The 26,021-nt window shown below is 45.7% G+C and overlaps 1 protein-coding gene across 2 annotated transcripts in view; it reads right to left on the bottom strand.

Annotated features, from left to right (window-relative positions):
* LOC149332123 (uncharacterized) overlaps window positions 1-26,021 on the bottom strand; it is a 373,230-nt gene that overhangs the window by 12,414 nt on the left and 334,795 nt on the right. For both annotated transcript variants that reach the window (XM_089557078.1, XM_089557079.1), the window contains exons 4-9: window positions 18,643-18,743; window positions 16,255-16,374; window positions 12,360-12,510; window positions 10,907-11,052; window positions 5,540-5,671; window positions 2,833-2,974 (exon numbers count right to left, since the gene is read on the bottom strand). In XM_089557078.1, the coding sequence (XP_089413204.1) occupies window positions 2,833-2,974; window positions 5,540-5,671; window positions 10,907-11,052; window positions 12,360-12,510; window positions 16,255-16,374; window positions 18,643-18,743 (792 nt within the window). The remainder of the gene's footprint in view (window positions 1-2,832; window positions 2,975-5,539; window positions 5,672-10,906; window positions 11,053-12,359; window positions 12,511-16,254; window positions 16,375-18,642; window positions 18,744-26,021) is intronic.

Below are 26,021 nucleotides of genomic sequence, written 5' to 3'. Positions count from 1 at the left end.
CTTTCACAACTAGACTGTGACGACATTCATATATCTTTTGTAGGCAGACCTCCGAGGTTAGACAGCAATGGCATTAATTTCCAAACAGCGATCGCAAAGTCCCCAATCCTCTCGACATCATCATCAGTGTCACGAGTTTGAATCGGAGAAAAAACGAATATTCAATTTTAAACTCCAAGTTTTCTAGCAGTAAATCTGTCTTTTGCTCCAAAAATCAACATTGACAGAGCCACAAAGGCCGTACAATCAAAATTTACTCAGAACAACCAATGGAAGAAGGTATCCGCAGTGTGCCTTTAAATTGACCTGTATCGACAGGGTACTATGCTCTTCTCACTTCTGCTCATGGGTGGATCTACTGGCACTCTGTTCCTGTTGCTCTTTTATGCTTGTCCTCACCGATAGCCCAAATGGTTTATGGAACAATTTCCAGTTGGTTCCAGTTGGAACCAGCTGGGTTCCAGTTGGCTCCAACTGGAACCAACTGGATATTGTTCCATAAAGCAGTTGAGCTGGGGAAGATTTTCACCTGGGTATCCTGGATCATCAAGGGAAAATATTCCCGCAACCGGCCTAGCCCCCTCTGTCGGGCTGAGCAGTAAGTGCTCCTTTATACTCTTTGAGAACATACAGATGGCATAGGCAACGTTACAACAGCATAACTGTATATTTCAGAGCATTCCTGTAAGGCACTGAATACAGCAGTTCCCTGCTATAGTAAAGTCGGATATAGTAAAGTGGAACTACGGTCCCATTTCGCCCCCCATAGATGACTGTACATTCTTTTTGGGCTATAGAACAGATTTTTTCCAAAATCGGCTATAGTAAAGAGCGTCTGGCTGTGGCAAATGTATACCAAAGACGATAAAAAGGTGCTCCTTGAGATAGCTTCACCACTGCCCTCGTAACTTATGAGGAGAAGCCAACTTCTTGAAGCACTTCTGGCCATGAGGTAAAGCATACGGCGTGCAAGGAAAAAAAAAGTAAAGCTGGCTATGGACGCAGAAGGAAGGCGGCGTGGGTCGCTAGAAAGGAGAGACAGTGAAAGTGCAGCGAAGGGTAGGAAAAGAAAGAAAAGGAGGCGAACATTCGTAGCACAGCAGCGCGAAGCACAGGAAAGCGGCACTAAGAAACGGAGGCGCGGCGGCACTGCGTGAGCGGTACGGTGTACAGCCATACCTCGAGTGTGAAGTCCGTTTCTTAACTACTGCCTCTTAAATGCCGCTTAGGCTACAGAAAGTGACACCGTGTTCACGCAAAGCTTTGGTTTCTACAAGAAATCAAACTTGCTTGATATTCGCAACCGCATTGTATTTGTGCAAATGCGGCACTTCCACAAGGTGTAAACAAAATAAAAAACGTGATAACATGACATGTGATAACAGAAAATATGTAATTATCATACAATGGGATAATAAGAGCAGGATGGAAGGTATCTATGAGTGTAAATTTCTTTTATAAACCAACACTGTTTAGTAAGTAGCCAATTAATTACCAGAGAGCATCCTCAGAGCCACGCCATCACCAACAGCTGATACGGTAAAAACCCTGATAAAGATTTTTGCTGATCCTAGTCACTTTACTATGAAGGGGTTCTATTGTACTTCTAATTGATTTTCAGCTGGAGACATCTAGATAAGCAGCCAGTGATAAACATAAATGGGCATCAGCATGATGACACTATGCTTTAGATTTCCATGGACCACACAACTTGAATGGAAAAGCCTGTTGTGCAAAAGAGAAGGGACTTTACACTTGAGCATTAAGCACCATGTAGGACAGTGACAGAGGGAAGCACCACTTGAACAAACTTCAGGGAGCTTGAGGAAATGTTTGCTTAAGTGAGAGTTCTGTTTACGGAAACGGTACCACAGCTAATAATTTTGATGAAACAGTGCAAATTTCAAACACTCAGATCGTTCTTAAAGGGACATCGAGAAGATAACTCCATCCAATTTCTGTCCTCAGTAAAAATTGATTCTCTTGTTCTGTCCGGCAGTGCTGACATTTGTCCATCAGCAAAAGACACAATTATTGGTAAGAAAACTAGATTTAAAAATCCTGCTGCCAGTCGTCTCAACCTTGTGGCGTCCTTGCCAAAAAGGATTCCATCATCAAAATCTCTAATAAGCGAGTAATTACTCATTGGCGTCCATCCGAGCGCAGCCATACGGCTACAAAGGAAAGCTATACAGCTTGCCGTCCAGGTTAGCTCAACTGGTAGAGCGACTGCTCCGGTGAAGTGGTGGCCCCAGGTTCGAACCCCGGACCAGGAAGAATTTTTCTTCAACTACAAGTTTCTAAGATAGCTGTACAGCTTTCCTTTGTAGCCATATGGCTGCGCTCAGATGGATGTCAATGAGTAATTACTCCCTTATTACAAATACACTCTACCTTGGGGGATTCCCCTAAAACATTAGACCAATCACAATCTCTGAAGTGAATTGCGGTGTAGTGTGGCCTCTGAGATCCATGCCTAAAAACTGGCAGTGAAGCATACATTTTACTTGTGAAATCAGCCTGTGGTGTAGACGCCTGTATTTCATTTCTTAATTTTTTCTAGCTTATAAAACCTGTTTGCGGTGAGAGTGGTCTGTTTGTATTTAGAATGCAGTACCATATCGCTAAATCGATAAGGCCGATTTCTACTTGTCCTTGTAGCCCCTCTGATGATATTTACTTGAAAATGTTGAATATTATGCACATTCATGCGTACACTTTTTAAATTTTATAAAATGTAGTAACCCCCCCCCTCCCTGATTCCTCTGGGAGCTTCATCACTCAGCGTATCAAGTATCAGGTGTGTAGAGGGCACAGGAGAGAAAAACCAACCCTCGCAGGTGATCTTTGTGTTTTGCAGGCCCAGGTTGCAAAGTGACTTGTTCCGCATGAGTGCCTCACGCAGAACGAGCAAGCCATCATCCCCGATGGCATTGTGGCCCAGGTTGAGGGTGATCAGGGATTTGGTGGCAACCTGCATGTAACAAAGGTATGGAAGGATCAGAAAAGGTAGCCTTAGACTCACATACACGTTTTAAAAAAAAGGTCACTAGGTCATCACTGTGACTAAATGTGAGCACTAACTGCCTACAGTGAGCAGCTTAGTTCCCCACCTACCATTATCTAAAACTCTAGATGAACTTTGAATTTTAGGGCAAATTTTGCAGCAGTTTTGTTAAATGCACTCTTTGAAGCTTGCTAAACGTTGCCTCTAAGCTTCTGTACTCAGTAAAGCAATGATTGAAACAGCAATCTTGACTTAAACAGGCAACGTATCCAATGAAAATAAACCATCTGCTATAGAGCTTTTTTGAAAGAAACAACATTCCACAAGTTGGCACTGCCAGACTTTTTGCAATGCTAGCTGCAGATGCATGTGTGCATGCACACACACACACCCACTACCCATGGTAGCTGAATGGTTGAGCGCTCGACTAGTGAGCCCGAGAAACCGGAAAAAAAAGCCTGGGAAACGGGACTGCAATTTAACTAATTTACGCACTACCTAGCAAAAAGGGGGCAATCATAACAGGAAAATATTGCATGAGAACCAACCCTAGCTCTGAGTCGCCACCACATTGGATGCGGGTACAGCGAGACACCAGGCCCATGCTCCACTTACACCTACTTTTACTGTGGTAGACACCAAAGGTGTTCTCTGCTTATGAAGTAGTTCTCATCATTGTTGGTGTCATCATGATCATTATCATCATCAGCCTGACTACGGCCGCTGCAGGGCAAAGGCCTCTCCCATGTCTCTCCAAATAATCCTGTCCTTTGCCAGCTGCGCCCACCGTGTCCCGCCAACTTCTTAATTTCATCCGCCCACCTAACCTTCTGCCGCCCCCTGCTACGCTTGCCTTCTCTTGGAATCCACTCCGTTACCCTTAAGGACCAGCGGTTATCTTGCCTTCGCATTAAATGCCCTGCCCAAGCCCACTTCTTCCTCTTGATTTCAACTAGGATGACATTAACCCACGTTTGTTCTCTCACTCACTCCGCCCGCTTCCGATCTCTTAACGTTACACCTATCATTTTCTTGCCATAGCTTGCTGCGTTGTCCTTAACTTAAGCTGAACCCTCTTTGTTGGCCTCCACGTTTCTGCCCCATAGATGAGTACCGGTAAGATACAGCTGTTGTATACTTTTCTCTTGAGGGATATTGCCAAACTGCCATCCATGGTCCAAGAGAACCTGCCATATGCACTCCACCCCATTCTTATTCTTCTAGTTATTTCCCTCTCATGAACCGGATCAGCTGTCACTACCTGCCCCAAATAGACATATTCTCTTACTACTTCCAGCACTGCACCACAATTTGCGAATTGCTGTTCTCTTGCTAGACTGATGAATACTAGTACTTTGGTTTTCTGCATGTTAATTCTTAGCCCCACCGTTCTGCTCTGCCTGTCTAACTGAATGATCATGCTTTGCAGTTCATGTCCTGAGTGACTTAGCAAGGAAATGTCATCAGCGAATCGCAGATTACTCAGGTATTCTCCATTAACTCTTATCCCCAACTGTTCCTATTTCACGCCCCGTTGGTGTTGGTTGCTGGTGTAGTAGGCCATAAACAGAAGCCTATTGTCATCAAGCCTGATAAGTCAACCTGATCCAGGTCTCCAGTCTGTCCAGTGAGGATGCCGGCTGATGATGATATTCCAACAGTGACAATTTGATCCGGTTAGCCATTGGTTATGTGGTTCACGTACGCTGGGGAGTAGGCATTCTTGTGGACACGGGTGGGAGTAACAATGCTCATTTTGAATTCTTCGAGACATTGAAACATGATGAATAACCTAAGCCAAATGAAGCAGCCTGAATCTAAAAGCACTACAAAACTTTTATACAAAGCACGGAAAGCACTGTTCGATTATGTGCCCTCTCAGATGCATACGAATGCCATGTGCTGCTTCTTGTCATAATGCCACAGAAACCTTGTTTACAAGGCTTTTTGCTGTGATAGAATCCAGGCTGAAAGATTGTATTAACACAATACAAGGCTCGGGGAGTACCAGAACAACTGTTAGCAGATTAGCCACCCTGAAAATCAGACCACGCATGCGTCCACATGCAACTATGAGCCACTGTTTGCAAAAGTACCACTATAGTCTGGCATTTCAAGAATAGGACTGAGGTCTGATTTAAGAGGCATGCACAACAGAGACAAACCAGACAATGTTAGCAAACCACAGGTGATGATGCGCCTGGTTGAAAAAGATCTGCTAACTAGAAGGGCATATAAGGAAGAGATTAAAAGAGATATCGGGTTTATGAATGCTCATAATTTGAGCACCTTTTCTGTTATTATTTATGTTCTTACTGATATGTGCTTGACATATGCCATAGTATATAAATAAAAAATTTGCTGTTCATAAAGAGCTGACAGTTCACACAAAACATAACCTGGCTCATCCCTGTATCCTTTTCCCTTCAGCGTGGTTCTTTTGCATCAGTACAGTGTGCCGTTTCCTGAAGATTGCTAGAACCTAAGCGGACGGGTGTCTCTGAGATGGAAGATGCAGCAGAGATCACAGACCAGGGCTCGGGAGATGTGCCTCATGCCGGCCGGTGAAATGCCGTTGTTCCACAGCACCAGTGTCTTGAGCCCCTTGTCGGCGCCCTCGGGCTGCTGCGCGATCCCGTCCGAGAGATGCGAGACGCCAATGTCCTGCAACGAGAAGGCAGCTGTGACTACAACGGCTTGGTTATCACCTCTACCCTTGCACTCCTTCCTTTTTTTCCACTGCCCACCTGTTTTCTTTTTCTTTTTTTCTCTCAATCATTCTTGAATGCCACCGGCCTTGCTGTGGCATTAAAGGGAAATTCCGGCGGTTTTTTTTCAACATTTTGAGTTCATGATTACATCTAACATTCTAACATCTAACAGCAATCATCTAACATTCATACTTTCAAGCATAGTTTCGGTACTTTTCTTCTATCAAAATATTTCTTTCTTTCTTTTTTTCTTTCCATAGAGCACACGGAGCACTCACTTGAATTGTTCTCCTCTATTTATGCATTTACGCACATTTACCCTACTCATGTCTCGTTTACAGTTGCATCTTATTGCTTTTACACGTGTTTTGCTAATTATTTTTCATAAGCTGTTTCAATTTTATTCGTTGTTGTTTGTACATAGTGATTTTTTTTTTGTAAGTTTGTAACAGGAGGTCCTCTGTGCAGCCTTGGGCATTGGGGACCTCCTCCTGCATTTAACAAATATGTGTATGTACTGCTTTTTCGTTCGAATAAACTGATTCGGATTCTCATTCTTAGGGGTCCCGTCTCCAACACAACAAACCAGCTTTCAAAATATGAAGTACGTAGAACTATTTTCAAACAGCAAAAACAGCTAACCGAAACTTGGTCCATGGCTGATGTTCCAGCTTACGAAGCAATGATGTCACAGTCATTGCTGGAAAAACACCTGCGCACTCATCAAATGAGTAAAATAGCGACTGGAAGTGATGACTCAGTTCATAGAATGCCTAAGACGACCTAATACAAGCATCAAAATCTGTTGCTCAGGTGTGCGACAACGTGTGATTAATGTTTGCGAAATCGCAAACACAGTGCTGCCTGCAGAAATTGCCTGAACTGATGCCACAGAAATGGCAAACTTTAAAATCGACTAGCACAGGACTGATCTGCCGCATGGCTCCTAAACTTAGCGGAGACGATCAGGACAAAGAGAAATACCTACAGTAAAAGTTTCATCACAATACGTTAATCTCGAAAACTACCCATAGTTGCCCTTTAAAGTACATGCTTACATAATGTAGACAAAGGAAGACTTCTCTTTGTCAGTTACAAAACAGAAACAAGCCTGCACTAGACACAGTACTGTAAAATGTAGAGGGCTGTCACTGATCTTAATGGACACGTATGCTTTTGCAGCCTATGTGTTGCCAGTGCAATGCACCCTTTAAACAAACTCAATAAGTAGAACCCCTCTATAGTAAAGTAGCTCAGGCCAGCAAAAATCTTTACTATACTATCAGTTACTGGCAATGGCATGCCCTTAAAGATACTGTACAGTAATTTGGCTACATGCTTACTAAACATGTAGTGTTGGTTTCAAAAAGAAACACATAATATACCGTATTTACCCAATTCCAACGCGCCCCCGATTCCAACGCGCACCCAATTTACGGCACCAAAAAAAAAAAAAAAATTCAAGCCCCGATTCTAACGCGCGCCCGATATTGGTAATAATAAAAAAAAACTACAAGCCCCGCTTCTAACGTGCATGTGACTTCCACGAATGAAAATAATTTGCAACCGTTTTTATATTTTAAGGGGAGGTGCGGGTGAAAAAACCGTGATTTTTTTCGATAAAGTCGATTTTGTATTTTCTTGCGTTTTGTATTCCCCCAAGCCTCTTCTTTTATGTGTAAAAAAATCAAAGCCGATAATCAATGGGAAGTTAGTAAAAAATACAATTAAAGCACTCGCGGTGGCTCGCGAAAGTGCGAATTTGACCGAATTTCGGGAACGCCGCATTTCGCTCCATGGCGTCGCCCGCTCTTGAATATTCGCGGGGAAGTAGGCCTACCCATCGTCTACGAGAAGCCACTTCGGCAGCGGCGCATTCTTGATAAAAATACGAAAAAAAAGATCGTTTCCCGCCCGAGTCGAGCGTCGCGACTGGCCCTTCAAATCACGTGGTACGATCGGAGCCGTTCCATTGGCTACGAGCATTCCACCGCACGGTCGGGCGCAGACGCTCTTTCTTCGTTCTGCCGCCACCGAGACGTGAACCAACGCTTCTGCCCGGGTTTTTCTCCTATATCCGCTATGGATGTGACTGAGAAACGAGATTTTCGCTCACGCAATTTCCTGACAAAGCATCAGTACAAAGGAAGACGCCCCAAGCGCAAGCGGAGAGCTCCGGTTACGGGAGGTTCGTCTGCTGCTAGGCGTAACTGCGGCAACGGCGATGCTTCTTGCGGAGCATCGATGACTTCGTCAGTGCGTCTGAGCGAAAGATAAAGATCTTCGACTGTAAAAACGGGCGCGGGAGCGCTGTTATCTGTGAGATCGGCATGATGCACGACCTCGTCAGCGGCGCGGCGTGCCCCGCCTGCGGACGATGTAATCTCTGTCAGAGAGTCGGCCGCAAAACAGAAAGGAGTCTCATCGTTTTTGGAACTTTACCGCCGAAATGACGCGTTTCCGATAACCGTTGTTTCATCAACATATTCTTCGATCCGCGTATCTTGATCGTGCAACGGCAGTGATGAGGCGTCCGCCCGCGGCAGTGCACGGGATACCGTCGCCGTGAACGCGGTCCGTGGTCGCTGAGCACGCGACCAATGACAAGCGCCACACCGGTTGAAAACGGCTCCTGCGACGCAGAAAACGACGAGCAAACGTGCTCCCATGTTTCCAGCAGTTAGTGAGCTCCCACATCGTATAATGGCGATGACGATGGGCAGCTATGGGGCAGTTTCGGTTTGCACTCGAATCCAACGCGCATGCGATTTTGAGACGTATTTTCCCCGAAAAAAGGTGCGCGTTGGAATTGGGTAAATACGGTACATCCTACCCTGCTGTATGTAATCCCTTCGTTGTGTGCTAATGATTTATTTTCATTTATCACGTTTCATGTTAGTACTATCACATTTTACATTTTGTTGCGTTTTGTTGGGTTTTATGGCACATAAGCAGATAATGCTGTCATGCACCAAACACGAGGTAAAAGATTTCTGTCTGTTGTATAAAATGAACTAGACTTTATCAGATCTGCTCTTTGTTTATGACATTTGCTTTCTTTTAAAACCTAAAAACACAGGAGACATCAACAAGTACATTTTCCCAAGCGCATTTTGCCTGGCTTGTGGAAGTGCCGTATTTGCAAAAACACTATGAGGTGGCCCCATGCGAGAGGGGAGTTTGAGTTCACATGAAAACGATACCTCTGCATAAGCATGGCATCATCTTCTACAGTCTCAGTGTCATTTAAAAGGCAACAGTTAAGAAAGGTGCAACACAATCAAGCGTGAAAAAAACTGTCCGTGCAGTGCTTCTACTTCTTGCTGCAGCTGCTTCTTCCCTCCAAGCTGCAAACATTCGTCCCTTTTCCTTTACCTGCTCCCGACTGTTCTTTTGTTGCCCTCCTGTTCTCAATGGCCTATGCTGCCTTATTTCCATGTTGATAGCCAGCTTCAATTATTTTTTCTTGAGGTATTGCCTCTACGGCCCCAAGGCCTTCGAAAATTTGACTTTTCAGCTACCAACTTAGCTGAAGCCACCTCAAAAAGCACATTTAATCGTCTTCGATGCCCATATGCCTCTAAGATACCAAAGAGAGCATCTGAGAAACCAAAGCTGAAATAAGCTGGCAGGTGAGCTTTGTGATATTTTTGTCATTTTTTTCGGTAGAGAAACTCATGGACGTTCTATTCTCATAGAAACCAGAATGCACTTGCAAGACAGCTCTCAAATAAACAGCGGTCTGTGCTTGCACCATATGTGAACTGCGTCGTCTATTTTTCACCAATTGATCATAGTAACATTGGCGCTACTTTTCTGCACATTGTTTTAGCAACATACATGGCATCCCTAATAAAGCAGCGATGTTTAAAGTTCACTTGACATTTGTACGAAAGCTGTGGAGCAGCAGTTCGCACTGCGCATCAATGTTGTTAACTGTGTTGTTAACTGTGGATGTTGTTAACTGTGTTGTTAACTGTGGATACGAAGGCCAGATATGACGGCCGTTCTGGTGGTGCCCCCTGTCATCGACTGTGCAAACTGCTCCCTATAAATTGTTTACAGCACACAAAAGCTTCTCCCATTGATCTCAGCGTAGCTCTGACCTGCTCCAGCTGCGGCCAACCCCATCCCAGCAAACTTCTCAATCCCGTCTGTCCACCTGACTTTCTGCTGTCCCCTACTCCATTTCCACGCCTTGCTACCTTACATGCCTTGCCCGTGTCCATTTCTTCCTTTTGATTTCTGCCAGAATATCATTCACAGGCATTAGTTCCCTAACCCGCTCTGCTATCTCCCCGTCTCTTAAAGGGGCTCTGAAAGGGGCTCTAATAAAGTTGTGGTATGCCTGGGATAATAAAGGGTGCCACTTCATGAATATCCTCCAGCAAGAGTTTTTTTAATGTGCATTGTAGAAGCCGAGTTATCTGTTGTCGAAATTTGAATTTATCCATCTTCACGCCTTTTCCTCTCCTCTCGTCACTTTTTGCATGCTGAAAGGTCGGCACTTTCCTGCCAGCCCCACTGCCAGGGGCGAAGCTTCCCGACTCACCAGAGCTACATCGCTTATTCACTGCAGACATGGTAGCTGTCTGACATCTGAAAGAGACTAACCAATAGGCAAGTCTGAACTGGTATATGCAGAAGCGTGCGACAGAGAAAGGTGTGAGCATGAAAATGTCCCTGGAAAGGGCTCGCCAGCTTTTGCCCATGACTGTGAGTTCTCTGCTGCATGTAGAAGTGCATTATTTGGTTCGGTTGGTTTATGGGGTTTAACGTCCCAAAGCGACTGAGGCTATGAGAGACGCCTTAGTGGAGGGCTCTGGAAATTTCGATCACCTGGGGTTCTTTAACGTGCACTGACATCACACAGCACACGGGCCTCTAGAATTTCGCCTGCATCAAAATTCAACCGCCGCGGCTGGAATCGAACCCGCGTCTTTCGGGTCAGCAGCCGAGCACCATAACCACTGAGCCACCGCAGCGGACTTTCAAGTGTTCATGGCAACACAATGCAGTGATTCAGTGAGTTTATGTAATCTTCAAAAGGGGTTTCGGAGCCCCTTTAATGTCATCCCTATTATTTTCCTTTTCACAGCTCACTACATTGTCACATATTCACAGTTGTGCTCAGTTCAACTGAGGAGAAGTGTGCAATGGTCCTTCCACAAATGGGACCAGAACAGACCTGGAGATTATTCCCACGCAGGTCGAGGTACTCGAGGCGCGAGTTGGCTCGCAGCAGGTTTGCCAGCTGTAGGCCGTCTGCACACGTCATCCCATTGTCGCCCAGGTAGAGCTCCTTCAGCGCAGGATTCAGCTTCAGTGCTGCCACTGCAGGATGGTGGGAGAGCAATGATTACACAGTTCCTTCAAGCTCGAAAATGCTTAAAGGTGCACTGAAGAGGATTCTGAACTCGTCTTTTTGCCGCGGTAACTCGATCTACATGTTCCTAGCATTCTTAGAAACTGCGACTTATTGCCCTCTGTGGCCGATTTCCGTAATTAAATCGAATTAACGTCCGGCTCCCGCCTTTAATTTTTAATTCTCCCGCGTACGGTGGGCGGAGTCGACCAACGCATGAAGTGCCTTTCAGCCAGCTCCATGGAGGCTTTGCTTTCGCTTTATTTTGTTTTTTAGGTTTCCATGAATAAATAGTCTCATTAGCAGATAATATAGCCTCAAAATAAGCCCACAGAAATAAAAATACGCGCGGACTATTTGCTACTACGGACTACTACGTATTACTCCGCCGATGGCAGAGCGGCAAGCCACCACGGGACTGGGTGAAAGGCGCTCCACGCGTTGGTCGACTCCGCCCACCGTACGCGGGAGAATTAAAAAAAAGGCGGGAGCCGGACGTTAATTCGGTTTAATTACAGAAATCGGCCACACAGCCACACAGGGCAATAAATCGAAGTTTCTAAGGAAGCTCGGAACGTGTAGATCGAGTTCCCGCGGCAAAAAGATAAGTTCAGATTCCTCTTCAGTGCACCTTTAAACATGTGATGCCAAAGCTGTTTTAGCATTACCGCCCTTGCAGAGCTTGCAACAAACAACAAATGGTTCATTGAAACGTAAATACAATGAAGATGCAACTTCACGTTGCTAGGCAGGCACACCATGTCACGTTAACAGTGATTCTTTTACATCTTGGTGCACATGCATGTATTGTCACAAGACAACTGTTTTGTCTAGCCAAGAAGACAATTATATATCAGCCATATAAGCTATTTATGTCATCTCAGCCATTTCCACTGATACCATTAGTTACAACAAGACAGTGTTTCTCTGTTGTAGATGCTGGTAAATTATTTAAAATATTTTTTTTTAAAGGCAAAACAAAATGACAGAATGAAGCAAAAACGAGATGGGACAAGCATTGGCTGTCGACAGCTGACTGAATTAGAGTTCATACAGTCAACAGCTGCATTCCTCTCAAGTTTTCTGTTGTCTACAAGCACAAAGAATATTGAACTGATTCGGACAGTTCTGTACCTTACGCTGATGGTAGTAATGACAAATATTGTTTTGCTCGAGACAGAGTGAGTGATGCTGGAACAGGTGGTGAAACAATCAGGCCCATTTAGGAGGCACAGCCTAAAATGAAACACGTATCGTGGCGCCCCCTGGTGCTTACCTAAGATGACGAGTGAACGGCCAGTCAGCGAGCAGTTCTCGAGATGAAGGGAGTTGAGGTGCGAGCCAAGCCTCAACGCCCGCCCGAGGACAAGCAGCGTCTGTTCGCTCAGCGACGTGCCCCTGGCATCCAGGTGCTGCAAGCAGGGGGTCTGCGAGAAAGAAAAAAAGAATGTTTGAAGTAATAAGCCCTGGTATATGCTTGGTTGATTGAGAGTACTAGTGTGTAGTGTCACTGACAACAGGAATCCGCACGCGATTTCTAAGACAACAATTGTTCCTGCTCCGCAGGGCAGCTTTTCAACACTACTTGTAAACTCCTTTACTGTTCTGAACTTTGCTCACAAGTTTGCTTTACCAAATGTTTTAGGGGAATCCCCCAAGATGGAGTAGATTTGTAATAAGGGAGTAATTACAAGGTGGACGACAATGAGTAATTACTCCCTTATTACAAGTTTGCTTTAGTTTCAGTAAATCTGACTCCCAAGGTCTCTTGAATGCTGTCCTAGCCATCTCATGCAAAACAGAAGTGTCGAGACAAATAATAAAAAAACAGCTCATCAGTAGTCCACTTTCATACCAACAAGCGGATGAAAGCTTTTTCCCGGGTGAAGACACAAGAAAGAATGCCCTGTCCGAAGTTATGGAGAAAAATAAATAGAGAGAACCTCGAGAAGCGTAGCAGGGGGCAGCAGAAAGTTAGGTGGGCGGATGAAATTAAGAAGTTTGCGGGGATACGGTGGCCACAACTACCAAAGGACCGTGTTAAGTGGAGAGATATGGGAGAGGCCTTTGTCCTGAAGGGGGCGTAGTCAGGCTGATGATGATGATGAATCTATTCATGCACCTTTAAGTGAACAAGCATGTTTCAATGTTGAAACAAAGCCACTTAACTGTGCAGGTCAAGCTCAAGTAAACTGCTGCCTAAAGAACTGCGCAAGAATAAATGCATGCACGCAGGCAAACTGAAGGAGTACAGGTGACAAAAGGTGATAAGATGTCTTCGAACAGCTAATCAGCTTGAAGTTGACAGGGTTTGGTACTGCGCCTTATTACGGACACTGTAACAGAGGCAAGCCATTCAAATCAAATGCTGGAGCGGGGCATGACAGCACATGGTCGGTGATGTTCATTTAATATCTACTAACCAGCCCAACAGGTTTATAGAACAGTTTCCAGTTGGAATGGTGAAGATTTTCGCCAGGGCAGGGCATGTGCAGCTGCGTGCAGGGTTGGTCATAAGTTTCCAGGCCACATGGTCAGCTTTTCAGCAATATAGTGGCGCATTTATGACAACCCTGAAGCTAAAAATCCCTGGCTGGCAAAAGGAAGACTCATCCTCACTACTCAAAGCCCTGGTAGTCTCAAATTTTACCACTCGAAAGCAGACAGGCCTGTGGCTTGAGAGTTTTTCACAAACCCTGTAGTGGTGTGTGCCATCATCATCATCGTCATCATCGTCATCATCATCAGCCTGACTACACCCACTGCAGGGCAAAGGCCTCTCCCATGTCTCTCCAATTAACCCTCTCCTTGGTCAGTTGCCGCCACTGTATCCCCGCAAACTTCTTAATCTCATCCGCCCACCTGACTTTCTGCCGTCCCCTGCTACGTTTTCCTTCTCTTGGAATCCACCCCGTTACCCTTAAGGACCAGCGGTTATCTTGCCTTCGCATTACATGCCCTGCCCAAGCCCCTGTCTTCCTCTTGATTTCAACTAAGATGTCATTAACCCGCGTTTGTTCCCTCACCCACTCCGCCCTGTTCCGATCTCTTAGCGTTACACCTATCATTTTCCTTTCCATAGCTCGCTGCGTTGTTCTTAACTTAAGCTGAACCCTCTTTGTTAGCCTCCACGTTTCTGCCGGTGTGTGCCATACAGTTATATAACACAACGCCTTCCCGATTCGAACCAGTCAGTCCCGCGTACGTGCGGTTGTTTGCAGCCAGTGCTTACCGAAGAGAGAAAAAGCAAAGAAACAAACAAATTGGATAGAAACAAAGCGCGTTTTCAGCGGAGTGCTGTGGACGGGATACAACTCGCATGTGGCATGGCAACGCATATCACTCTCCCCCAGCCTAACTAGTTTGGTTCAACGGTGAGTACACACACGAACACACACGCATAAAAATTCATGGTCAGCAGCCACGAAATGGCGGAAAAATGATGCCATGGTCCATGTGGTCGTGGCTACAATGAACTACAGAAGTATGAATGTATGGGGTTGGCGAAAGAAGGGCAGGCAGCCTGGGGTCCTGAGGCACATTGGTGGCATGAAGCCAGAAGCACAGACTCCTGCTAGAGGCGCTGGTGTGCTCTTCCCGATAAAGCCCTGGGTAAAGCTCACTCCCCGAGTACTTCCCACTGATCTCCACCAGGGGGCTGGATGGCGCATCGGGCGCCCGAAAGCAAAGCCACCGGAAGTAAGCAGCCTCGTCCAGGAAGTCTGCCCTTCGCAGGCATCAGCACGATTTTTCACTTTCAGTTTTCATCTTGGCATTTCGTCTCTTCATCGTTTTCGTCTTTTTCCACAATAACACCTTCCTGTTGCACCGTAAACTGCACGAGGAGACCAGCAAAGCCTTCGAGAAAGACGTTTCAAAAAGGCGTTGCAATGGGATGACACTAGCAGACGACAGGACTTTGCTATACTCAACATGTACGGAGCCTCATCTGTTCAGCTGTGTGTTGTACCGTTGCGCTAGCGTTGCCAACGCTGCGGTTTATTGTGATGCATGTTCCCACGCTGTAAACCCCAGTTTCACCATCAATGAGAGGTAAATTTAAGAAAGAATAGCTGAAAACCCACACCAGGCACTCGACTTTGCAGTGACCACTTTACTAAATTATATTTCGATCGAACAGGAGAGACATCGCGGCTACTATCTGATGAGGTGCCAACTTTTCTTTGGTTTACATCAGCATGTCTAAAAGGTACGGTACTGCTTTTCCAATGGAGTGTATCAACTGCTGTTTCATATTGTATAAAATTATGCCTGAATGGGCTTTTATTCGTGATACTTGGTGCAGATGACTTCTTATAGCGTTTGCCCACTGTTCTTCTTTCTAGTCCACAATTTCCCCCGCACTGTGCACATCGAAAAAGGCACGCACTGTGGCATTCGCCCTTCTCGTCAGTCATTCCTCTCGCGCTGTGGATCTCTAAATATACTAATGACTAGCCCGAAAATTATTTTGTGTACATCTTGTAGGTGCAACTGTACAAACGTGGCTGTGCTATGGAGTTAGGTTAAAATCCTGTCTGGAAGGTACTACACGTTCTTTTAGTGTATATGCTAGGCACTATAATGTCCTACCAAGATAAAAATCCAACGTCATCGATCAGACATGACATCGGCTGCTTGAAACTCGAAACTGAAACTACAGCAGCGGTATAACGAGCGGCCTTTCGAGGGACGAATATCGCGACTTCTGCCATCATTTACCTTTTTTTTTTGGCACGCAAAGATTCAGTTTTAATTAGATGACCTTCGTCTCATTGTCATTCCACTATTCCTCCATTACGCTCGGAAGACAAGAACCACATAAGAATGCAGTGCATTATGTCACACCCTTTTATCAAGGCAGGATGAAACCTGGATGTCTGCTTTCCTCGGTTTCTCGAAAATTGCAGGGTTCTCTAAATGATAAATCACATTTCTCGCTTTCAGCTTGCTTATCCCTTTGATATAATAGCAGATATTACACGAGAACAACTCAAAAAACTGCGAACGAAAGGATGGAAAGCGACCACACCACCACACATTTCTTTAAATTATATTTAGTGCGCTACTACACAGTTATTCCAAAACCGAACATTACAGCTTTTTGAGCGAATCTGGTCACAACTCAAGACTATAAAGTAACAGTAACAAAGCTTCAAGTGCGTGTATACCTTCTTGAGCATTCTTGAGCAAGCTTGCCAGCCCCGGGAGTCGATGTTGCGGTTGTGCGAGATGTTGAGCTTCCTCGCTGACTCATAGTACTCGATCATATCGAACACTGTGGCCGCTCCCTGCGGAGGAAAAAAGAAAAAAAAATGGCTTCAAGCCACTACAGATGACAGCACACTCCACGAGCCCCCACAGCACTCATCTAAAGTATAAAACAAAGTTCATAGCACACAGGCGCCTTTGCGTTTCGCCTCCACCGAAACTCAGCCGCCGCGACTGGGTTTGAACCCGGGAACTCAGGCTCGGTAGTCGAGCGCCCTAGCCGGCTACTGAGCTGGAGTTCCCGGGTTTGAAAATGCAAAATTTTAAGGCGAAAGCCTTTAATGGCTCATACTGTTGTCTGTTAACAAAGCGTGTCACACGAGTTTTACTCGGGAAATAAAAAAAGATAAAAGAAAACCAATGGCTGCTTCAGATAGAGGAGGAAAAAATGAGCCTGGAAGCCAAGTTTGACGACTGTAGATTAATTAATTCATTAATTATAGGCAAAAATGTCGAAATTGCGTCAAAATAGCGCCGAAATAGCGCAAACGTCGACATAACCATGGGAACCGTGTTCCACATCCACCGGAAGTCATCACGGCTTAGTGAAAATTGTCCCAGAATGGTCGGAAAAACGTCGGATTTGTGTCAAATTAGATAGAAAAATGTGTAATTAAGTGTAATTAATACTTAAGATACCCAAAAGATGTATAATTTGGGTATCGATATAGCCACTAGAACGGTGTGACGTCGCATCCACCGGAAGTCTTCACAGCATAGTGTCCTCTGCTTTCGCCTCTCAACACTTTAGTAGCCAAAGTGTCCGTGCAATTTTTTTAGGTCTCTCAGTCCTTGTTTTTTTTAATCCAAATAGAAGTGGAAATCCTGGTGCGCAATTAGAGTGATGTCACAATATTACGGTGACGACAGTTCAACAACTTGCATAACTAAAGTTCTGGCGAGTCGCTAGAAGTTTCACAGCCGACACAAATTTGCAGCTTATTTCGTGCGCGCGGATATATATAGTCACCGATTTCAGCTTCTAAAGGACAGCTTTGAGTACATAAATACGATTTCAGAAATTCCACACCTCGATATACAGTTGAACCTCGCTATAATGAAATGGTTTATACCGAAATAATAGATATAACAAAGGAATGACGATTCCCCTTGGAACATAAATCAACACAGGCTATAACGAAGCTATGGCTATAATGAAGCAATCACCAGGCCCCTTCAGCTTCAATCGTTATAACGAGGTTCAACAGTACATTGCAGCCCTGAGGGATAGTGCACGTACCACAAAACTGCAACCACTACCACCACTAACCATTACAAACTACTCTGACTAGAGCAACGTTGCAATGTTACAAAGGTTGGGAGCTGGAGTGCCCAGGATGAATACACGTATTCGGGAAACAAAGTCCCCGTCCCGTCAACTCCTATGCTTTTTGGCATATTTTTTACCCCGTTACTTTTACGATTAAGATGTTACTCAAAATTTTTCGCTGGCAACCGAGGTTGGAAATGAAGAACACACAGCAGTTTCCCTATGACTCAAAATCTTGAAACACATTCATGAAATGGCAACTAAACATCAGAAAAATGCTCTCAGTTTGCCTTTCTGAATCTCACTAAAAATAAAGCGTCTTCTTGCAGCAAGCAAAAGCAAAGAACAAAATTATCAATAAGAGCCTAGAGGGTATGCGCTATCGGAGACAAAAGTGGTATACTCCACGCGGCGGGAGCCGGAGCAACGAAAAACTGCGGCATTTTGGCGAGCCAAAGCACAGAACATTGAAACGGGCCAAGCGACATACCTGCTGATAATAAAGGTCATGAATTGGCTGTCTCGGTCCCAGATGCCGCCTGTAGATGGCATTGCAACGCAGTTTTCCGTTGCTCTGGCTCCAACCGCGTGGATTATACCACTTTTGTCCTTGATAGTACGTGTGCCCGCAGTGTTAAAAGGAACGTCTAGTTCGTACTCAAGAACAAATTTATTTGCAATTTCACATCGAACTTGACAAGGCACTAAAGGAATCATGCTTACTGAAAATCATCTAAAGAAAAATAATCACAGAGTAATTGTCGACTGCATGCTAAAAAGCGTTCCATTTTACAGTACTGGGAACTGTACTTTGCACGTTTTCTGTGACGCGACTTGGCCGCCTTGAGCTAAAATGAAGTGAGAGAGATTAGCTTTTTCCTTTTCTTCTTTTTCAACGCGGCAGCCATGAATCCCAGTTAACACTGAAACTCCCTTGGACGTCCCATGGACGTCCTAAACGTCCACAGGATGTTCATGAGTGTTTCAGTGCCCACTGGGAATGTAGCTGGAAACTCACCTCGTCATCTAAGTGACACGACTCCAAGCTGATGGTGTCAAACTGCATGGCCTTGAAGATGTCCTCCATCGCTTCGCATTGCCTCGCGTCCAGTGTCTCTCCTGCGCCAAGTTCCACGCACCAAGGGTGAGCACGCTTTCGAACGTCCTTCTAAAAGGCACCTCCGCGATTAATTGACGCCTGAAACACACATGCAAAATATTAAAAAATCTGTGCCTCCCCTGTAACCGAGAGTAGGGTAAGCATGAAATGCAGAAGGATGCAGAAGCGTACGCGGACATGACCACGCAGGCCTGACAAGAATGTGCAGCGCGTTCGAAAGGGGAAAGCGTTTTCCGCACCACTTTGCCTATGTGACACTGGTGACGTTACCACTGGATTACGTCACACATAATTGATGACGAAGTAATGAGAAATGACTAATTGGTGACTAATTTCTGATTAATGACAAAATACTAATTAACTGCTAATTAATGACGCTTAAGCTTCGCCTTTAGGAGTGGAACGCGACAGCGTGTTGTAGCGCTGCCAGGCAGTCCACGGAACGCCACCACCCCTTCGGCGCGATTTGAGGAAAGGAAATGGCGCAGTAATTCTCTGTCATCTCGGTGGACACCCGAACCGCACCGTAAAGGAAGGGAGGAACGCCACCACCTGTTCGGCGCGATGCCTTGCCCTTTGATTTATAATTCCGTGCATTATCAAATGCACAGCTCGACTGATATCTTGATAAACATTGAGAAGACACTGGCAGCGGTTATTTTAGAGCGCAGCTCTTTGGCGTCCGTTCCTGGGTTTCGCGTCGTCGTCGGCGTCGGCGTCGGCCTCGTAACCAGCTCCGCCCCCAATGTCACGCTTTTCAATTGGTCGAAATGCTCGTGACGTCACAGTGCGCGAATTTCAAATGGGGCCAATTGTACTTTAGCTAGTAACCATGCAACCAATCAAAGGGATCGTATAGTGATGCTGCAACTAAGTTGGACTGAGTTTAGTTAATTGCTTAATTAATCAATTAGCCTAATTAATATAGAGGAGAATGAAGAGGTCAGAAGAAAAGAAAGACGCGCGCCGCAGCGACAACAGCGTCCGCGGAAGGAGACGCTGCTGAAAAAAACAGATAAGTACGAAGCCGCGTTCCCTCCACAACCACGCACTTCCCCACTCAGTAAGACGTTGCTCGTTTCATATACGTTGTGTCGAACATCCTAGACAGTTCCAACAATTGACAGGTTAATGACAGAACACGATGGATAGAAATACAATAATATAAATATGAAATAGCCTAATTAACCTTTCTAGTTAGACCGCATAAATCAATAAAACCGAGAACGAAATTGGTCGAGTTGGGGAATCGAACCAGGGTCTCCGGAGTGCGATACGAGCACGCTAGCCACTCCGTAATGCCAGCTGAATGGTTTGGAATGAACAAAGGCGCGTCTAGCTAATACGGCGTCTTCGTTCACTCCCATCTTCCCCCTTTCCCTTACGGCGAGGTGCAGGTGTCTACCCAGATATGCGAGAGAGATACATTTCCTTTCCTCAAAAAATAAATTTACCGTCCAGCAAGGCGTACAGCCGAATTGGCGATGGCGTTCTGTGGACTCCCTGGCAGCGTTGCAAGACGCTGTCGCGTTCCACTCTTACAGGCGAAGCTTAACATGTTAACCACACATCAGTAACACACGCAGACAGCCAATGGACGCGTCATTCGCTGGCAGCACTTGATTCATCATTCACAACCACATTCTTAACGTACGCTCCCTTGCCGCACATGCCAAGGACGTACACCACGATCACATTCTGCGCCATTCCTCTGTACTTTGCTTTGCTGAAACCTGGATGGATCCCGAAGAGCCTCTCGAAATCATAGATTTCCTATACTGCTGTGGTGCTCGCAGAGACCACAACAGAGCGGCGGGAGTCGCTATCTACTTGCGCACAGGTCTCTCTGCAATACCAGTCGAAATGTTTGGCACGTCACATGAAGTTGGCGAACTGTGCGCCGCAAAGTTGCCCAACGGCTTGCTGGTAGTAGCTGCCTACTTCGCCCCTACCGCACTCACGAAAGACGTCGTGCACTTCCTGCAACTCGCATTAACCGTCCATCGATCCACACCGATGTTAGTAGTGGGGGACTTTAATGTTGACATAAAGACAAACAGCAATTTCCTAACACTTATGCGGGAGAACATCCCGTTCCTCTCGCTCGTAACGCGTCCCACGGCTGTGACAACCTCGCGAGGCACTTGTATACATCTCGTCTTTGAGAATCAAGCATTGGTGTACCAAGTCGAACATATATCAGTCTATTTCTCCGACCACAAAGCTTCCTTCATGACTGTCAAGAACTGTTAGTGGAGTCTTTGTTAAAGGAATACGTGTGAAAAAAAAAAAAAAAAAAAATTCTGTGATAGCGCATACATGTGTTGCTCGATTTCTTTGCCTCAATCTATCGAAAAGGTGAAACAGCTTATTTGCTGCGCTCAAATTTCGCATTACGAAGTAACGTAATCGTCGGTAATTTTTTTGTGACTCGTTTGGAGAGCAACCGGCGCTTGTATGCCGGTCCCGTAGGAGGGCTTAGAGTCTCGTTGAATCTCGTTAAGTCCCGTACGGTGCCCGGATGTTCTCGTTTCAGAGCTCGGATGAGTGGAATTCAGTGCCGGGATGATGGCTCTCGGTCTCGGCGTGACGTCACCACAATGCCGACAACGGGAGCTAAAAGCATTTCATGCTTAAAAAGTGGTAGGGTTTCAGCGCATTAAACTGAGTAGACTTAAGACAGCATGTGTTTAGCCTGGTTGGCGCATGGTTTTGTTTTGCTGGGTCATCGGCATGTCTGGAGACAACATATCACACTCAGGTTATAAGCTCTGATCGAGGTTATATCTTATCTGATCTGTTCGCACCGCATATGGAAGTTGAAGAAGACGATATGCAATGCACAGCCCGAGTGTATTGCAGTTTAACTTAACACGTGGCGTGATCGGTTTGTGGTTTAGAGGGGTTTAACGTCCCAAAGCGACTCAGGCTATGAGGGACGCCGTAGTGAAGGGCTCCGGAAATTTCGACCACCTGGGGTTCTTTAGCGTTCATTGACATCGCACAGTACATGGGCCTCTAGAATTTCGCCTCCATCGAAATTCGACCGCAGCAGCCGGGATCGAACCCGCGTCTTCCGGCTCAGCAGCCGAGCGCCATGACCACCTGAGCCATCGCGGGGCGGCATGCGGCGTGATCGGCTGTGGTGACAGTGTAGTGCCTTCATGCAGTGGCCAGCGAAGATGATCTGTTCACACCGCCGTCGGTTAGAATCCCAGTCACGACAATATTTATTTTATTTCTGCACCCTCAAGGTCAGGGACGCCACGTTTCTTGGTTATGACCACGTGAGGTAGCGCTTTCGTACTGAAATTTAGAAACACAGAGCTTCTGTCCCATCCATGTGTACCGTATTTACTCGCATAATGCTCGCACTCGCATAATGCTCGCACCCCCCACATTGCCTATCGAAAATTGGAATTTTTTTTTTCCTCGCATAATCATCGCATCCCCAACATCACTCGACAGAACTAAGGAAAAGTGCATGCACTATCAAAATATAGCATTACCAAACTAATGATAAAAGGACTAACAGATACAAAGGAGCGGATGACCCAGCTACAGCCTAAGACAACTACAGCTCAGATAGGAAAGAAAATGATTACTTCAAAGCAAAGCGGAATCTTTGGGCTACGGCCAGCCTTCGCAAATAAAGTGTTTCTGCAGCTAGTGTTTGTCGCCTCTGTGGTTTTATTACAAACGTAAGTCCTGCTTGCAATTGAAGTTTTGGTTAAATTTACAATAGCTGGCTTGAGAACCCCGGTTCACAGCCTATTTACATTTGCTTTCAGCACTCCAAAGCATTGTTCAAAAATTTTCCCCGCGTAATTATCGCACCCCCTAACTTCGCACCGATTTTCTGCGAAAAAAAGTGCGAGGATTATGCGAGTAAATACGGTATATGGCTTCTTGGCAAAGGCGACAGCTTTGATTTCCAGCGGAGCTTCGCAAAACAAAAAGCAAAAAAAAAAAGAAAGCAGCGTACGCTGAGGATAAGGGTAAAAGCATGCAGAAGCAAGCGTTGATTCTGTCCGCAGGAAATATGACTGCCGAAGAAAGAGCTAACCAGCAACGCAGCAAGGTGGTTAGGGAAGCGAAACTGATAATGACAATCGAAAGGTGCCGGAAGCAGAAAATAGGCATCTATAAAATTATTACGTATCGTTTTATCTAATTACACAAAGGCAGCAGTAAGCGGCATCTAACGAGGTTTGCTACAACATATCACACGCCATTTCCCCCAGCCAAAGCAGCTGCGTCGCATACTGAGTTCATATCTGACGAATTCACAATGTATTAGAGAGGGCTACTTGCCGGTTCGTCTAACTAAATAAAACCACTTCTGTTTTGTATTCCATAAAAAGCAAAAATCACGCAGCACTACTAACTATTGCCCAAAGCTCCCTGTACTGCGTAATTTCTATCAATTAGTGCGTGCGAAGAAATCTGTAGAACCGCATTCATGCCCCGCGCAAGGTGAACTTCTCTGTAAAATACTCGAAAACACGTGTCAAAACAAAGATCATAAAAGCCCTCCGCTGCAAACCTCAAATTTCTGGGATTTTCGAACACTCGGCAGATTAAATTTCCTTCGAGCGCATGAAAGGGAGACCTGGTTACTGTAATGCTGAACATTTTCCGAATCCAGAACACACAGACACCCTGTTAGAAGCCACGTTTAATCAATTTCTTTCTCATATAACCTTTTCTTGCTGTCGCGAAAAATAAAAATAAGATGCTAATCCCTATAAAAATTTTCTATACACTGTCTATAGACTTTTTATAGATTCGATTGCCTTCCTATAGATAGCCTTTATATAGAAAAAGTTTGCTAGAAGTGTGTGGCCATAAATGTACAGATTGTCTATAGTATTTCTCCACAATCAGTCTATAGACTTTATAGACAGAAGTCTATGACTGCCTACAGAAATTTTTGTAGGCGACAAGAAATTCGTGCCACTGAATAAGTAAAACACAACTAAATATAAGGAAACCTAGCTAAGACAAAAAATATCTCCCTTCGCTTAACGCGTAAGCTGCAAAGAGTCTGAAGAAAGTAATCGCGTGAAAGAAGTTACGTAAGATTCGACCAGCCGCCGCTTTCTTAAATTCCCATTTCGGTGACGACGTTTTTACGAACTGAAAAACGAGCCTTATGAGAGAGCGCATATCATCATAACACAGAGGAAATTTCCTTTTTCAAAAGATAATTTGACTTTAAAGGCTGCTTTCAGCTGCTACATAATCTGCCCCCGAGTCCCTGCTAAGATTTATTGCTACACAAAGAACACGGCTTGGACCCTTGATACCATATTCAAGAATATATCATCTGTTTGTATCTAATCACCTTATCGTGGGTTAGCAATTCTGTCGTTTAATGGAGAAACAAAAAGCACTTTTCCATGCGCAAAACTAAAAGTGAAAAACGCTGAGGTAGCGTATGAGTATGGAGCGTTAGCAATATCGAACGAATATTGAGTCACTATAGTCATGTTCGCTATATCCGGCACAGCTTTTTCGTTACATCCGGATATACTTTTCTTATGCCAACACATACAGCGCAAGAAGACAAATCGTTTGACACCACTTCGAATGTCCCACGTCTAGCAGTTTTTAAGCATGAAATGCTTTTAGCCCCCGTTGTCGGCAGTGTGGTGACGTCACGCCGAGACCGAGAGCCATCATCCGGGCACTGAAATCCACTCATCCGGGCTCTAAAACGAGAACATCCGGGCACCGTACGAGACAACGAGATTTGTTGTTGTTGTGACTGAGAGAAGGATGAAAAGGAAATTGCACGGGCCTGCTACTGGCTCGAGCCAAGCCACCACCGCTGCCTCGTGCAGATAGAGGAGAGTCAAAAGATCAGAGGAAAGAGCAAAGGAAAGAAAAGACGCGCGTCGCAGCAACAACTGCGTCCGCCGGAACGGACGCGGCTCATACAGTTAAAAGATCAGAGGAAAGAGAAAAAGGAAAGAAAAGACGCGCGTCGCCGAAGCCGCGCTCGCCGAAGCGAGAACAGATACTCCTCGTGGCTGAAGCCCCCACAGATGCTTTAACGAGACTCTCTAAGCCCTCCTACGCGACCGGCATGCAAGCGCCGGTTGGTCTCCAAACGAGACAAAAAATAACTGCTGCCAGTGCCTTCTCAATGTTTATCAAGATATCAGTGGAGCTGTGGGTTTGATAATGCACGGAATTATAATTTCCGATTTCTAATAACGCGTGCAAAAAGCACATAAATGTCATGTTACACTTCGTTGTCACACGTGATCCGGGGGAGAAGCGCTGCGTTCAAAGGGCAAGACATCGCGCCGAACGGGTGGTGGCGTTCCTCCCTGCCTTTACGCTGCGGTTCGGGTGTCCACCGAGATGGCAGAGAATTACTGCGCCATTTCCTTTCCTCAAAATGGCAAGGCATCGCGCTGAACGGGTGGTGGCGTTCCTCCCTTCCTGTACGGTGCGGTTCGGGTGTCCACCGAAATGACATTAGGCCCGTAAACATTTCATGCTTACTCTACTCTCGTTTACGGGAGAGGCAGAGATTTTTTCTAGCAGTTTTGCCGTAATGGCCGTTTGAAGTTTTCCCCAGGTGGTCGAAATTATTCCGTCCTACGGAATGTTACTCAGGAAAGGTGGCTAACATTCCGTAGGACGGAATAATTTCGACCACCTGGGGAAAACTTCAAACGGCCATTACGGCAAAACTGCTAGACAAAACTGCTAGACGTGGGACATTCGAAGTGGTGTCAAACGATTTGTCTTCTTGCGCTGTATGCGTTGGCATAAGAAAAGTATATCCGGATGTAACGAAAAAACTGTGCCGGCCCCCCCTCCCTAGATAACAGACACGCAACACTCTGGTGCAGATTACAGACACACACTCTCCCCTCGCCCCTTACCCTAGCCCACTATCATCCCTCCTTCCCTACTCTGGCATGCGCCCTATGCCCAGAACCCTTCGCTTCTTCCCTCCACATCCTTTCCCTCTGCCCGGCGGACCCTCACCGGCGGGACCTAGAGAACCTCAAGACCTGGGAGGACTGGGAGACCCTGCTGCGCTCGGAGGACCCGGCCGTGCAGACCATCGCCACCGGCCGGGCTGCCAGTGTTATGGACCTCAGGAACATAAACACTTGAGTGGAGTAGGGTCGTGCAGGGACCCTGGGGCGTGCCCCGAATTCCTGTTGTAATAAAGTTTTCTCTCTCTCTCTCTCTCTCCGTCCTACAGCACCTCTTTCTTCTTTCACTCTTACCTTCCTCCCTTCTCTTACTGC

This window comes from Amblyomma mixtum, chromosome 8, assembly GCF_055824585.1.
Source record: "Amblyomma mixtum isolate Tamu chromosome 8, ASM5582458v1, whole genome shotgun sequence".
NCBI lineage: Eukaryota > Metazoa > Arthropoda > Arachnida > Ixodida > Ixodidae > Amblyomma > Amblyomma mixtum.
This window is presented reverse-complemented; position numbering and strand designations above follow the sequence as displayed.